The sequence below is a fragment of the Nuphar pumila genome, chromosome 7 (genome assembly GCF_984573655.1).
Source record: "Nuphar pumila chromosome 7, dmNupPumi1.hap1.1, whole genome shotgun sequence".
Taxonomy (NCBI): domain Eukaryota; kingdom Viridiplantae; phylum Streptophyta; class Magnoliopsida; order Nymphaeales; family Nymphaeaceae; genus Nuphar; species Nuphar pumila.
Window position 1 is genome coordinate 13,713,673 of NC_143255.1, and position 16,620 is coordinate 13,730,292.

Sequence of the window (16,620 nt, forward strand, 5' to 3'; positions counted from 1 at the left end):
GTGATTCATTTAGATTTGAAAGAATATTGAGATGGTAAACCTATGATAGCCTAAGTTTCTTCATCTCATGTGAACTTAATCTAATAAGAATATAATTTTTTTCAAGTTATGGGAAGTTGTCTTTTTGTCTTCTTTGGAGTCCTCCTTACGTGAGAGTATCATACTTATAGGATGGAGGTCTAATAATTAGAGTCGGACGAGTTCATGTGTGTGTGAACTATAAAAGGGAGCTTTAGGTGGGATGTGAAGGTACTTTTTTATAGAGTTTTTTTGGGGCTCTTTGTTAACAAAGGTTTACGCTTTTGTTCATCATAGTGAAACTGTGCTTTCCTTTGCCCATGAATGTAGGTAGTCGACTGAATTGTTATCCTTATTATTGTTGTGATTTATTTTCATTTTGCTCACGATTAACATGTTGCTTTTGTTAATGCTAATTGGCTGTCCAAGTTTTTGGAAACTTATGTAGACATACTTCCCAAAGCCGTTTCAAATCACAATGCTATTAAGGTATGCCCTTCTAAGCATAATTCTTACATTGCTTCTCCATTTGATTTTCTCTGCATGTGATCTAACAGGCGATAATGTGAACAGCTTATTTTGCAAAGCGGTGCTATAGAACATATGGCTGTCCTATGCTCCATTTAGTTGTTAAACTAGATCTTTTTAAAGGCAACCTTCGTCACTAGAATAAGTCAGACTTTGGACATTCATCAACGATAGCCTTCAGGACATGCCCATGATTAAGTTTTTGACATGAAAACTCCAAAAGCTAATGGTTAAATGATAGGGAACAAAATACAATGTATGGCCATGCCAAATTTTAAAAAAGTGTTAGTCATAACTCCAAATTCCTCATTCAACTAGATGAGTCAAGACATTATGAGCAGAGAGAGAGATTATGAATCAAACCACAATTTTTTTCACAACTATTCACTAAAAAAGTGGTAGATTAGGATAGTCAAGTATTTCGTCTCCTTTAGTCACTAAAGAAGAAAATGGCATACTGATAGCTTTGATTACAATAGATGAAGTAAAAATAAAGCTGTTTTTGAGATGAATGGTGATACTACCATGCATTAGTCCTAATGGTTTTTTGAGATCCTTCTATCAGACTTATTGGCATATCATGGGCTTATAATATAGACACCCCAATTTTGACCAATTTCAATCCTTTGGATTTTGCCCAAATGATTGTTTTCCTGAAACACGGATGTTTCAAGTCTAAAATGAATGGATCCATTTCAAGTGTATTTTTGGCATAGGATATTTTTAAGCTTTGCATCAAAAAGAAGAATTAAAGTAGAGATCATAACCTTTCCAACAATAAATTTTCATACTCCACTGAGCCTATTCAAATGCCATGATTCATTCTCATTCTAGGTTCCCATTTCACAGATTGGCTTGCTTTCTTTTTCTCTTCCTTGATAAAAGTGGATAAAGATACTAAATTACTGAAGATAATTCAGTCTACTAATTCACTGAAAAGTTAGTAGTGAGACAAGTATTAAACATAGATGATCCTTACGGTAAATTTTGAGAAACATATATTTGACTAGCTAGTCATTCACGTGCAAATTTATATATAGATGATATTTTCACCACAGTAGGAAAAAACTTTATAGACCTAAATGATATTCCATACCTGAATTGCCTCAGAATTTTGAAGTATGTGTAGCATACAAGATAAAGTATTATTTCGATTTGTGTCAGTTGCCACTAGTGTGCCCGGTTTTGAAATAATTGCATTCAACCTGGTCATTTTATAAATAGAGAAATGGTGAGAAGTAATACAACACATTTTTTCTATAATTCAATAAAAATCTACCACTGTTTTGGTAATGGTTTGAGGATAAATGACTGCATATTGCTAGAGAGGATCAAGGGATTGCTTAACTTACCACTTGTATGCCATCAACCAATCATATGACAACATTTTATAGTTCCCACAGCAATAGAATGCAGGCCCCACTCAAAATGCAGTCATGTGATTAACTGTCACCTAAGAGATCAGTGGCAATCCCTTGATTTCAAGTGGCATATTGCATTATCCTTTTGCTGTTGATGATTTATGAGAAAATAGTAATAATTATCATATTTCTCTTAACAAAAATGAGAGTCGTAATCCTATAAAAGAAAAAAGGTAAGGCCTATAAACAAAAAATGAATTTCGTAATCAAGATTTTTAGCTTAGGAGTCTAATTCTCCATTTTTTCTCGACTTCATTGGATTCAACTCCTACAAGTTGGACTCAAATCTAGAAGTTCTTAGAATCGTCTACTTAGAATACTAGCTATATATGTCATATAAATTATGTTTTGATGATGGAGCTCAAAACTTGAATATCTAGAAACCCGAGGCTTTGCTGGAAATTACATTTTTTGGCTACTTAGGCTATGTTTGGGAGCTGGTGTTGGAGATGAGATGAGAGGGGTGATGGGAGTGGAGAAGAAAATGGGAGATAAGGCAGGAGTTGTCATCTATATCCTGTGAGGATGCAGTTGAAAATGACCCATGTATCTTCTACATTAGGGTTCCCAAACACTAGCGTGGGGAAGTGGTATAAATTAAACCCTCTTTAAATCTCTATCTTTCTCGTCTTTGGCTCTCAATTAGAGCCTTACAAGTTTGGAAGTAAGAAAAAATCTTATAGAAAAAAAAAATTACCTATGAGAAGTTTTGTTATGAGAACTTTTCTAAATGAAAATTTTGTGCTTGATTGTGTGGCAAGAAAAAAAGGGTTGGAAAAAACTCAAGTGCTGTGTGCATGTGAGACCCTTCTTGGAGGAAGATAGAAAAAGGGGATGGATAAGAGAGAGAGAGAGAGAGAGAGAGAGAGAGAGAGAGAGAGAGAGAGAGAGAGGAAACAAGATTTCAACATAGTTGAACCCAAAGAGAACAAAAGCATAACAACAAAAACAAAGAGTGGCTCACGCAGGAGCCGCAAAACCAAAAATGTCTGGGGAAGCGGAGCAACAGCAGCAGGAAAAGTAAGATCGGGAAGATGAATACGCAGAATCACGTAAATGCCCACTAGGATTTTGTGCGCAAGAAGATTAATGTGAATCGGAGAATCCCGAAAAACAACATCGTTGTGCGCCATCCAAATGAACCACCAAGTGGTAAACAATCACGACCTCCAGATTAACCGCCACCGCTTATTGCGCCGAAGGCAGACCGGACCGAAGATGAGGTCGAGCGCAAAGGACTCCTCCATAACCAGGACCTCTGGTTGCCTCCAAGTCCTACGAAAGATCTCTACAAAAGTAGGGCAAGACCAGAAGAGGTGGAACGAGGATTCTTCAGCAGCATGACAAAGTACACAACAACTCGACAGCTGGAAGCCCCCACCACTTTAAGGTAGAGTGAGTTTGAACCTTATTATGCAAGATTAACCATGCCAGGACTCAAGATCGGGGAGAAGGGCCCTTTGCCCATAGTGCAGATTCGGGCAACCAAGGCACCCCCGAAGGAAGCAACGATCTATAAACTTTGTTGGTCAGGAAATTCCTGGTAGGAGCAATAGCCCAATGCTCCCAGTTACCAATATCGGTGGGATCATCAAAATAGACGTTGAAGATAGCTAAAGCCGACAACCATGACTTGCACAGATGGAAAAACGCTTGATGCCTCCAACGGAGGAAAATTGGAGGAAGTGATGGAGTCCCATACTTAGAGAGAAGAAAACTAGTGCAAGGATTCTCCGGTTGATGAGCAAGCCAACATTGCTTAGAGACCAGGGCAATACTCCTAAATATGGGTGCAGGAACACCTAAACCGGCCATGGAATGCGGCAAAACCATCGAACGCCAGCCTACCAGGTGCCGTTTACCCTTGAGATGACACCCAGACCAAAGGAAGCCAGCCAACAGACGCGTCAGCTGCTTTTCTACACCCACAAGCATAAAAAACATGGACATGAAGAATTCTGGAATTGTCGATAAAATATGCTTCACTAAAGTTAGGCGACCAACGAGCGAGAGATAAGAGGCTTGCCACGAAAATAATTTGTGCTTAACTTTAAGGAGCGTCGGAGCCCAGACCATAGAGGAAAGGCACTTAACTTGTAACGACAAACCCAAGTACAACATAGGCAGCTCAGATGCAACACAATTAAAAATCTTCATCCCAACAGCTAACATAGAGAGCTGAGCGTGGAACATAGAAAAGAAACACTTTTGCTCATTGAGAGAAAGGTCGAAAAGAGAGAGAAAAAGATGAAGAATAAGCTTGAATCGAAGCATCTGTTGAATACTAGCACGGCCAAAAATGATCATATCATCAACATAAATTAGAGCATGAAAATTGAATTCATGAACCGGTAAAGGATCAATGAAACTGCAGGCAGCAGCCCGCTTAAGCAGCACAATAAGACCCTTGGCGACCGCATTGAACAATAAAGGTGAAAGAGAGCAACCTTGACGCAGACCCCGCTCCAACTTGAACCGTTCTCCAAAAGTGCCATTGATATTTAGCATGGCCTGGGCATTCGAGACTAGTTCCCTAACCCAGCCAGAGAACCGACGACCAAACCCAAAGTTCGATAACATTTGAAATAAGAAGGGCCATTGCACCGAATCAAAGGCCTTATGAAAATCTAATTTAAGAACGAAAGAAGGTTGACTGTAAAGATGTAAAGAGTGCACATCCTCGGTTGCCATGATAAAAGAATGGTGCACCCTCTTATTATGGATAAAGGCGAACTAAGAGTCCGAGAAGATCTGTTGAGCCACTGATTTCATCCTATTTGCCAAAACCTTGGCAATCATATGGTAAAGAGTACTCACCACCGAGATCGGGTGAAACAGAGAGATATCCAAAGCATCGACATCTTTAGGAATAAGCAGAATAATGGCTAAATGAAAAGGGTAGGGAATTATTCAGCTAGAAGAAGCAAAAAGGAGATGCACAATGGAGAAGAACTTAGTTAAACAAGAAAGAATTGGGGTTACAATATATATATATATATATATATATAGGGATGCTCCCATCTGGTTACACTAAATATGATTACACTAAAGGACAAAAATGCTTGAGCATGAGCCTATGACTAGAATACATAAATACTCTTCTATAATAAACATATATCCATGGAAGAAGTCGGCAGAGTGGCTGCCGATCAAATGAGATGCGTTGTGGGAGAGGGGCTGCTCTAATGCAAAAGAAACACTTTTGATATGAAAAATTCTTCCGTCCCTTTAGGTGAAAGAATTTTTTCAATAAAAAAATTAAGTTTTTAGAAAAACTTTTCTTTCAAAATTTTTATCCCCTTTGAGATGGATGTAAAAGTCATAAAATTTTCTTTCTTATAACAAAAAACAAAAACAAAAATTTTCAGTCCTTTTTCTCGCTTAGGCTATAAATGGTTGGAGAATTAGAAAACAATATCAAAATCCGTTTTTGGTCATTTTTGGATTTGCTGGTGGATGAAAAGTTGCCAGAACTCCACTTTTTTAAAGGTCAGACTGAGACAGGTCTAAGTTGACTCATCAGAGTTCAGCCCGATGGCTGTGGGAGGTGAAAAGAGATAAAGGCCCTTCCTTCTTATCACCCTCCATCTTGGAGACAGGGCCTGTCAGTTGTGGGGCCCAAAGCCTGATGGAGGGCAATCAGTTTTGCATGTGATTGCACCCGGACTCCTTCCTTTTGCCTCGCCAAACTTGTTTGGTGTAAGAATCACTAACCGAGGGCAGCCCTCCCTCTCTACTTTGCAGCTATTAACCCAAGAACGCCTCCAAAAGCAGGATTATGCTATTGACAACAAATGCACATTCTGCCGTAGAGAGCACGAAACAGAGGAGCATCTTCTCTTTTCGTGCCCTATATTTGGGACAATCTAGTGAAATGTTGTAAAGATCTTCAGCAGGATACAAGTCCCTTACCAAACTGTTAAACATGAGTTGCTTAAGTGGGGATCCCAAATTTTAACAACCGTCAGGTCTCTGGCGGTTGGATTCTTGTTTTTCAAATCCTCAAATGGAAAGTTTGGTAGTGGAGGAATGCACTCACCTTTGTTACTCTTAAAGGTTTGAATCAGATCAATTCAAAATTACCGCATTCAAATGATCAGATACTCACTTTCTGCTGGTGCTGAAGCAATGCCCTCATCCAATTGCTGATGCTTGGCGTTTCCTTAGACGTCCAATGGAATAGACCACCAGATGGAATGGGTTAAGGTGCAGATCTGTAGCCTCTTTGTCAATCACTAGAGAATTGGGTTTTCAATCAGAGACCATCAAGGTTGATTCAAACATGATGGCCGGTTCTTGGAACCCACTTAAGCCTTGTTTGGATGAAGTGGCAAAAACTGAGTTTTGATAAATCTGGGTTTTGCCTAAAACTAAAGCTCTGTGGTATACTAACATTTTGGTTTTTGCCTGTTTGGCTAAATAAAAACTTGGTTTTCCAAGTTTTTTAATAGAAAAACTTAAAAAAAGAAAAGAAAAAATAGAGGCCCTACTCATCATAAAATGGTCGGGCTGACACCAACTGGCATTGGTCATCTCGGTTGATTCCAGCCTGCCCATTTTTCGGCTGGTAAATGTCTAGAAAATGGCCGGGCATGAAAATATATATATATGAAAAGGACACCTATCCATTTTTTGGCCATCTACTGGCTGGAAAATGGTTGGGCTAGCACCAGCCAGGCAGCTGGCATGGCCAATGCTGACCTGTGCTAGCCCAACTAACTTCTGGCCAGTTTATAGCGAGAAAATTCCCAGGCATCAAAGAAAACCCCAAAAAAGAGTAAAGGACACTAGCCATTTTCCTGCCATATACAGGCTGAAAAATGGCCAGAGGTGACGGTTGAAAAGAAACCCAACACACGATATTAACGTGGTTCGGTGAGGAATCACCTATGTCCACACGATAACTCATATGTGGAGTTTTCCACTATTTAAGAATGTTACACGGCTATCAACTGTTCTTAATCAAGTCTCTAGATTCTTCTTTTTACATTTGATAAGATTGTTACATTTGATAAGAGTATTATCTTCTTTTCCTTCACATTTAACTGTATTAGCTCCTCCTCTCATATTATCAAGATTATTGATAATCTTGGTCTCCGTCATATTAGCTCCACATTTGTCGATAAACTTGGTCTCCACAATATTGGCCTCACATTTGTCTTAACTGCTAATCACATTACCTCCTTTTGTGTGATTGAGATTATCAATAATCTGAATATTATCGATAATCTTGGTCTCCATCATATTAGCTTCACATTTGGCCCTATCATAACCACCTATTAGAGTCTCATTAGCATGCCCAATATCATCGCACTACAAGAAAAATGCTAATTAGCGACGGATATTTGCGACGGAAAAAATCCGTCGCAAAGTAGCGACGGATTAGCGAAAGAAAACTATTTGTCGCTAACATTTGAAATATTTGCAAACGTAGCGACAGAAATATTTCCCTCGCTAAATCCGTCGCTACTTAGCGATGAATTAGCGACAAAAATTTTTTGTCGCCAAAACACTACAAAAAAATACTAATTGGTGACGGATTTAGCGAGGGAAATTTTCCGTCGCTAATTTTCGATTTAAACCATCCCGCCTGAGGCACAAAATTTTTCCTCCCTCCTCCCCCCCCCCCCCCCCCCCCCCCGTTTGATTTAAATCGCCCTTCCTCTGACGATGCGCAGCAACCCTCCGAGCGTCCTCCTCCTCCCGCTACCTCTCCCCCGCGCCGTCCTCCTCCTCCTTCCGGCGGTGCCCCTCTCCGGTCTCCACTACCCGTCCTACCTCTCCCTCGCCTGAGGCCCTCTGAGCGTGACTGGCGTCGGCCCTCGAACCGTCCTCCTCCTCCCACTACCTCTCCTCTGCGCGCCATCCTCCTCCTCCCGGCGGTGCCCCTCGCTGGTCTCCACCGCCCGTCCTGCCTCTCCCTCGCCTGAGGCCTTTCGATCGTGATTGGCGTCGGCCCCCGGACCATCCTCCTCCTCCCGCTACCTCTCCCCCGCGTCGTCCTCTTCCTCCCGGCAGTGCCCCTCGCCGGTCTCCTCCTCCTCACGCTACCTCTCCCCCGCGCCATCCTCCTCCTCCCGGCGGTGTCCCTCGCCGGTCTCCACCGCTCGTCCTGCCGCTTCCTCGCCTGAGGCCGTCCGCCGTGATTGGCTCGCTGCGAAAGAGCATCCCGACACCGGAACCCGCCTGTGCAAAAAAAATTGTTTCCTGCTGGAGAACACGCCGGCAGAGAGCAATTTTTTTTTAATTTTTTTTAAAAATTTAACGACGGATTAGCGACGTAGATTATCCATCGCTAATTTAAAATAGCGAAGGACTCGCGATGGATCATGTCCGTCGCTAATCCGTCGCAAATTAGCAATGACAGTAGCGACGGATAAGTTCTGTCACTACTTAGCGTCGAAAAAATCGCGATGAAAGTTATTCATCGCTAATCTGACGCTAATCCGTCGCTAAACCGTTTAGCGACGAATTAGCGTCGGATTTAGGTTGTCGCTAATCCACAGGTTTCTTGTAGTGTCGTGATCCTCATGGTGAACGTAATTGCTTGGTAGAGTCCCATTGTTGACAATATCGTGCCTGTCACGATCTCTATTGTTAACCATCATCCTCAAATTGATTGTGGGTGGAGTGGAGAGACCCAGTTTGACTTGGAGATCAAGGAAATAAGTGCGCAACAAGGGCTTGGTAAAAATATTGGCAAGTTGTTTGGATGATGACACATAACGAGTGATGAGAGTTCCCAGGGAAACTTTTTTCTGAACAAAATGATAGTCAATTTCAACAAGCTTCATACAATAATGAAATGCGGGCTTGATGGTAGTCTGAAGTGCCAAAATATTGTCACAAAAGAAGATAGGGGGTAATGAAGGAAGACTCCCAAGTCACGCAGAAGAAATGTGAGCCATATAAGTTCAGCAATAGTGGATGACATCGAGCGTTCTAAACTGGATCTTACAACAGTTGGTTGTTTTTGGCACTCCAAGAAATGCAATTGTTCTAAAAAAATGTGCAAAAGCTAGAGAAAGAGCATCGGGTAATAGGACATTCGACCTAATCAACATCTAAGAAAGCATATAAGGACAAAGATGTATTGAAAATCAGTCGAATCTCATGATCAATAGTGCCATGAACAAAATGAAGAATGTTCTTAACCATCTGAAAGTGGGCATTGGTCGGGTTATGCATGAACTGACTGACAAAGTTAACATTGAAAGAGAGATCAGGATGAGTCATAGTGAGGTATTGGAGACCGCCAACTAGACTTCAGTAGAAGGTAGCATCCCAAAAAGGCAAATCACCATCCATAGTGCCAGTAGCATGGGTCACTATGGGCGTAGAGACAAGCTTGACACCAACCATTTCAACCTTGTCAAGAATCTCATAGGCATAGTGCTTCTGATTCAGGAATAATCCTCTGAAGGACCTATGAACTTTAATGCCTAAAAACTAATACACAAATCTGAGATCTTTCATTGCAAACTCTTGACTGCCAATGTGGATGAACTGACTAAGAAATTGAGGATAATTGCCAGTCAGCATAATGTCATCAACATAGAGTAGAACAATAATGATCATGAAACTGTTTTTACAAATAAATAAAGATGGATCGACAATGCTAGAGAAGAAACCAAGAGAGAGAAGAAATGTGTCAAACCAATCATATCATGCCTGAGGATCCTGCTTGAGCCCATACAAGGCTTTCTTCACTTTACAACAAAGTCTAGTCGTTGAGGGTCTTGAAATCCTGGAGGTTGTTTAAGGAACACAATTTTATTTTAATGTTCATATAAGAAGGCATTCTTGACATCCAATTGGCGAATATCCCAGTTGTAAGTGAAAGCAAGGGTGGAAACAATACACATGGTAGCATGTTTGATTACTAGAGAGAAGGTTTTCAGGAAGTCAATACCCGAGATTTGATCAAATTCCTTAGCAACAAGATAAGTTTTTAATCATTCGACAGAGCTGTCACTTTTGTGTTTGGTTTTATAAACCCATTTATATTGGATGATATGCATGCCAGGCTCTTTGGGCACAAGTTTCCATGTGTCATTGATATAAAGAGTACGCATCTCCTCATGTATAGCATCACATCACTCTTTGTGAGCAAAAGCAACCTTGAGATTCTTTGGTTCAAGAGGCATAGAGAGAACAATAAAGTATTTGGGATTGGGCTTTACTATGTTGTCCTGCTTATGAGTTACCATATGATGGATTCGAGAAGAAGAACTGGCAGAGGTGCTTTTAGCACTGTCTCTAATGACAACTGACTAGCTAACGTAGCTAGAAGAAGGATCACAAGACTAAGAACCTTCAGAAGGAACACTGACCAAGTTGTTGTGAGTAGGCTCATGTTGTATTGCCATTTCATCAGGTGGTGACTCACACATAACGTTTCTTGGATAATGTGGGTCATTAGACTCAACCAAGTTGGAGTTAGTTTGAGCGGGCCATTCTTTCAGACTTATGAGCTCACTTCCATGTTGGTTGGAATAGAAGAGGAGTCCTAGTTTATGGTAAGGGAAGATATTTTCATCAAAAACAATATGTCTTAATGTATAAACATGCTCAATAGGGGGGGGGGGGGGGGGGAGATAATGCTAGCCCTTGTGATAATCACTATAACTCAAAAAAATGCATGGTAACATTTTTGGATCAATTTTTTTATAGCATAGTCTCGGAGATATGGAAAACATTGGCACCCAAAGACTCTCAAGCTTGTATAGTTCAGTTTCTTTCTAAACACCTTCTTATAAGGAGTTTTCATAGATAAGTTGGGCGTAGGTAACCAATTTATGATCCATATTGTCATTAAGAAGCCTTCCACCCAAAATAGAGTTGAAATTTGAGCATGAAAAAGTATGGTTAACCCCAGTTTGGTGATGGACCGATGCTTTCGTTTAGCCATACCATTTTATTCTGGAGTTTTTGGGCAACTTTTATAGGGACAATCTCATTCATCTTTAAATAAGTCTTGAGTTCATTACTCCCGAACTCGCCCCCTTCATCGGTTTGAAATTTTTTTATTCATTTTTCAAACTGAGTTTGAACATATTTATGAAATTCAATAAATTTGTTGCACCGTTCATATTTATGTTTTAAAGAAAATATCCAAGAAAAACAAGAATATTCATCAATAAAGACTGTATAAAATCTGAAACTTTGATGACAAATAAAAAGGGAAAGTCCCCATAGGCCACAATGAACTTTTCCAAACATCTTCGTGCAATGGTCATCAATAGAAAGAAAAGGAAGTCCACTTATTTTACCCATTTGGCAGCTTGAATATATAGCATTTTTAACATACTTTGATGTTATTGAAATAGATTTATTTTTTCAAGAAAGTCAACAACTTGTGCATGCACATGCCCAAGTCATTGGTGGCAAACTTTCCAACTGAAATTTCTAAATCGTGAAGAAAAGAAAACTTGCTCTTTGTCATCAACCTTGTTCATTGAGTTGTCGAATCTATATAGATCTCCTACTCTACTCCCTGTCACCACTTTCCTGCCCATCCTCTTATCCTTAATCACAAAACCATCAGATGAGAATTCAAATAAATAGGGCATATCATAAGTTAATTGGCTTATAGACACTAGATTCTTTTTAATACCAGAAACGACCAAAATGTTGTTCAAGTGAAGAGAATGGTCACCATTTCCAATTTTCGTAAACTCAACATGGATGATATTTTATCTAGCACCATTTTCGACCATAATTTTTTTTGAACCATAATACTTTGAACAAGTTTCGAGGTTATCTGGATTGTTAGTAATGTGCGAGGTGACTCTTGTGTCGGGGAACCGATCTTGATCTTAGCTATCAGCAAGTTTCATTACCGCATGAGCCTGCAAAATGTCTTCAACTTGATAGGGATGATTAAAACAGTGTCAATAGTTTATAGCACTATGATTCATCTTGCCACATATTTGATACAAGACCTCTTTTTCTTTTCCTTAAATGATTTTGGCATTCAATTGATTAAAACCGAATTTGGTTTTATTTTGATTGAATCGATTGCCGCCCTATCCAGCTTGGATAAAGCCACGTCCCTTTGAGTTAAACTGTTGCTTTGTGTTAAATAAATTTTTTTGATTGGTAAATTTTTGCCCAAAAAAGGCAGAATACTCATTTACACCTTCTTCATGTATGATGTGCATGGTTTCATGCCCTTGGAGTAAGCCAACCATATCATCGTATGATGGAATGGGTGGCTTTACTATAGTTGTAATGAGCGCATCATGCTCATGACCAAGGCCATTGAGAAGCTAGAATACCATAGTTTAATCTTCCACGGGCTTGCCAATGACTGTGAGTTCATCGCAAATTTTTTTAACCTATTAACATATTAATTTATCGAGAGATTTCTTTTTTGGTATGATTGCAATTTTTGCGTCAATAAAAATTCACGTTCCTTGGAGACATGAGCAAAAGCCTTGATAAGAGTATTACATTCCTCACTGGATGATTAGTGGCCAATGATGGGACCCAACACTTTCTCGGATAGAATGCCTGTGATTCATCCTCGCAGCAACCTGTCGGATTTTTTCCAGACAATAAACTCTGGATTTGAGATGTCATCTATGGTTTGAGCTGGGATAGGAGTTTCACCATCTATAAAGTCAATCATGTATTAGCTTTCAATCAAACCAAGCAACTATGTTTTCCACAATGGGAAGTTTGAATGATTGAGTTTAATTATGACAAAAATTGCCACATTTAGGTTGAAGGGGTATGAGAATTTGGAGCATTCGATGGATGTTGACGCCATTGAAAATGATACTACAATCACTTAGGATGCAATAGGCTCTGAACCTATAAAAATAAACCCAACACACAATATTAACGTGGTTTAGTGAGGAATCACCTACGTTCGTGATACTCCACACGATAACTTATATGTGGAGTTTTCCACTATATAAGAATGTTACACGGCTATCAACTATTCTTAGTTGATTCTCTAGATTCTTCTTTTCTTGGTTACATTTGATAAAAATATTATCTTATTCTCCTTCACATCTAATCGTATTAGCTCCTCCCCTTATATTATTGAGATTATTGATAATTTGGAGATTATGATAACCTTGGTCTCCATCATATTTGCTCCACATTTGTTGCTAACCTTGGTCTCCATGGTATTGGCCTCAAATTTGTCATAACTACTAACTGTATTAGCTCTTGTGTGATTGAGATTAATGATAATCTTGATATTATCGATAATCTTGGTCTTCATCATATTAGCTTCACATTTGGCCCTATCATAACCGCCTGTTAGAGCCCCATTAGCATGCCCAATATCATCATGATATCTAGGTCAACATAACTACCTGGTAGAGTCCCATTGTTGACAATATCGTGCATGTCACCTCTTTCTTAGTCTAGTTTTGACTGCCAGTTAAAACACGGTTTTGACAGTTAGAGGTATTTTGAGATTTAGGTTAGATTTTCTATTTTGGATTGGAGTTAGATCTAAACCCAAGCAAAACTCTATAAACAAAGGTTTGAGGTTCTATTTTGAAATTAATAAAGGAATAAAATTTATGCATAGCCATTTCTCTCTCTTTCTTCTCCATCTTCTCTCTCTTCTCCTTCTCTTATCTTTGATTTATCGCTGATTCACGTGAAGGGTTGGTCATTTATCCCTATTGGAAGGCCCAAGTCTTTTCGATGTCCTGACAGTGTGGTCTTGCTCTTTGCCAATCTCGTTGGTGATGCATTCAGATCATGTGTCGGAGTTGCAGAACATGAGGGACACCTTCCCCATTTGCTATAGACCTTCAAGGTGCCCCTGGAATCTCTCCATATCCTTAGATCAGCGTTCACATATTTTTCATAGTCTCTAACCCAAAACTATACTTTACTGGGTACCTGTTTTGTCTAATTTTTCTAAACTGGTAACCCCCAACCTACGACAACCTTTCCCATAATCCATCACCTGTACTAGACCCACCTATATGTCTGTAGACCTCCCTAGAGACCCTAGACTAGGTCCTACATGTTTTGTACCTCAAACCATATCAGATTCCCCAACCGAGCCCTAACTACATTTCTTGGTTAGCTGTTTTTGTTGTTTTGACCCTTCATTATTAGGACAACCTCATTTGTGACAATGAAGAACCTCCAGCCTCTTTCATATCAAGTCAACCAGATTTAAGACCTTAGGACACATCACCCATAAGTCTTAAGATCGAGAAACAGTAGATTCGATCCTCTTGCATTTGTCAAATTAGATTTGGAGTACCCGTGAGTGGCAGATTTGGGTCTTTTGATCAATCTGTCTTCTAGTTCCAACTCGGGTTCATCCAGCATGAACCTTGACAAACCAGCAAGTACAATAGTTGGTATCAAAGAGAATTGCATCACATGTCAGAGTCTCAGCCCCTCCATATTGATAAGATTTACGAAGTTTGCCGACACGTTGAGATGCTAAGGCAATCACCGAACAAATACAAACTAAACTTTTTTACTAAGGGCAATTGTTTGAAGTGCATGCACGAAGGCCCTCAACATGTCAAGGCACAATAACAATCAAAGCTTGGCTTTCATCGGTAGATGCACAAAGGAATCAAATGACTCCATCCTTGGGAAGCATCCACTACAAACCTAGTTAGAGGAGAATGGTCAATGGTTCTTACTTGGCCACAAGGTGAGACCTAAATTGTCTTACTTTGAGGGAGAGTGCACTTATGATTGACTTGTGAGAGCAAAAGGACACTATGCCTATCATGATGTCCCCATGAACAAGAGAATGGATGAGGCGATAGCTAGGTTGAGAGAGAGAAAATTCAATTAATATGCTTGCTTCAAATGGTCCAATGGACAACTAAATTGACCTAAGTTTGTAGAAGGCTTAGTTGAGAGATTTGAATATACCACTATGACTCAAATTATGTTATCTCAAGAGGTTCAATAAGATGAGAAGAAGCTTCAAAGCATGCAACTCCCCAAGAAGCAAATGCTTAGCTCTTGGATTCTCATGAAAGACCGATTCACAAAATTGGTTGAGTTCAAGAAAGGAATACTCAAGTTGTATTAGCCCAATGCTTTTAAGGTGAAGAAAAAAAATTCTCCCTAGGCCTAAAAGAGTGAGAAAAAGGTCCCAAGACCCAAAGTGTAGCTATGGTAAACTATCATATATGATTCTCATACAAGAGATCTCTATATTTGGTGAAAAGGTTGATGAAGTCAAGCCAAACATGAGAAAATTGACAATTGCAAATGGTAGCTTCACACACATATGGGAGACAATCAAAAGACACAACTTTGGAGATATCCAAGCTCAATTTAAGAGATCTAAGCATGAAGGAAAGTATGGAAAAAGAAACTGGACATTAATTGAAGTATAATTGAGATGTCTAAGGCTTAATCGGGTGACCTATGCACCAAGGAGAGCAATCAGCTCCCTAAGACACAAACAAGATGACAAATCACTTAGGGCCAAAAAGATTGAAGTGGTTGGGAGCATAGTGACAAAAGTTAAAAATGACAAAATCTCGGGAATCAAAAACTAAGGAATTTTTGAAAATTTTCATAAATCTCACATTTTTGGCAAAATCTTGGCAATAAAAAATAAATTAAAAAATATAAAAATTAAATTTTATAAGAAAATATAAATAAACCACATTTAGAAATGAAAATCTTAGGATAAATATCTACTAAAATGGCAAATATCTCAATATTTATCAGGATTTGAAAATCTCGTGAGAAATTATCCTTTTAACTTTCAGGAAATTTCTCGCAATATTATCGCCAGATTTTTATAAATCTCGCGATATTTGTTACATAGGTTGGGAGGAACCTAAGTGGGTTAATGACTTCTTTCTGGTGGAAATTTCAGTCATATATTATGAAATTGAAGGTGTCTGGCAAGGGCCAAGTTTATATCTTTGATTTGGGTGGAGCATCCAATCAGTTGGATTGCGGTCTCTCTCACTTTGAAATTAAAGTGGTGTGGAGCGTGGTGGTTGGTTACGGTTCGAAATCAGCCCCAATTTATTTTGATATTCTTTTGATTTTAGTAGGAGTTGATGTCTCGATTGTTTGCTCTAATGAATCGGGTGTAGCAAGCCATTGAGTTTTGATATTAGTTTTTGATCCATTTATTTATAGAGTAGGGAGTATAGTCTATATGGGTCAAAATTTAGGAGTCATCCTCAACACATGTTATTCAACCCATATTATGAAAGATGCTCCTCTAGGATCTGTGCTACAAATCCAAGATGTCACTTTATGCTCATGGAAGTGGGACAATCCCAAATTATGTGGGGTCTAGTATGTTGATGCGAAACCATGCAATTGAGTATAGGGTAAAAAAGTAAAAAATACATGTCATCTTCCTTTTCAAACAAAGGATAAGGCTACAGGTCCCACAGAAAGAACAAAAAGGAAAAAAAGGTGGTTATATTAAAGGAGCTACAAAGTCAACAAGTGGAGGCCACCATGTGAAGGAGAAAATAAAGTAAAGAAGGAAGGAAACAAGGGGGGACATTCCACCCTGTTTCTCCTACCTTCTAAATTTTGACACATGGGTTAAGCCTAAGGCATGTTTCTATTTTATGTTTATTTCCTTTAGATACTTAATTTATTTAATCAGAATCCGGTTAGGATGAGATCCCCATCACACTTTTAACTGGCGAACACAAGTTGTGCC

General features: G+C 39.3%; 1 protein-coding gene across 1 annotated transcript in view; it reads right to left on the minus strand.

Moving 5' to 3' along the window:
- Positions 1 to 16,620, minus strand: part of LOC149831205 (uncharacterized) — a 104,125-nt gene that overhangs the window by 67,538 nt on the left and 19,967 nt on the right. Inside the window, exon 2 of the mRNA XM_090013739.1 lies at positions 1,643 to 1,751. Within this exon, the coding sequence (XP_089869865.1) occupies positions 1,643 to 1,751 (109 nt within the window). The remainder of the gene's footprint in view (positions 1 to 1,642; positions 1,752 to 16,620) is intronic.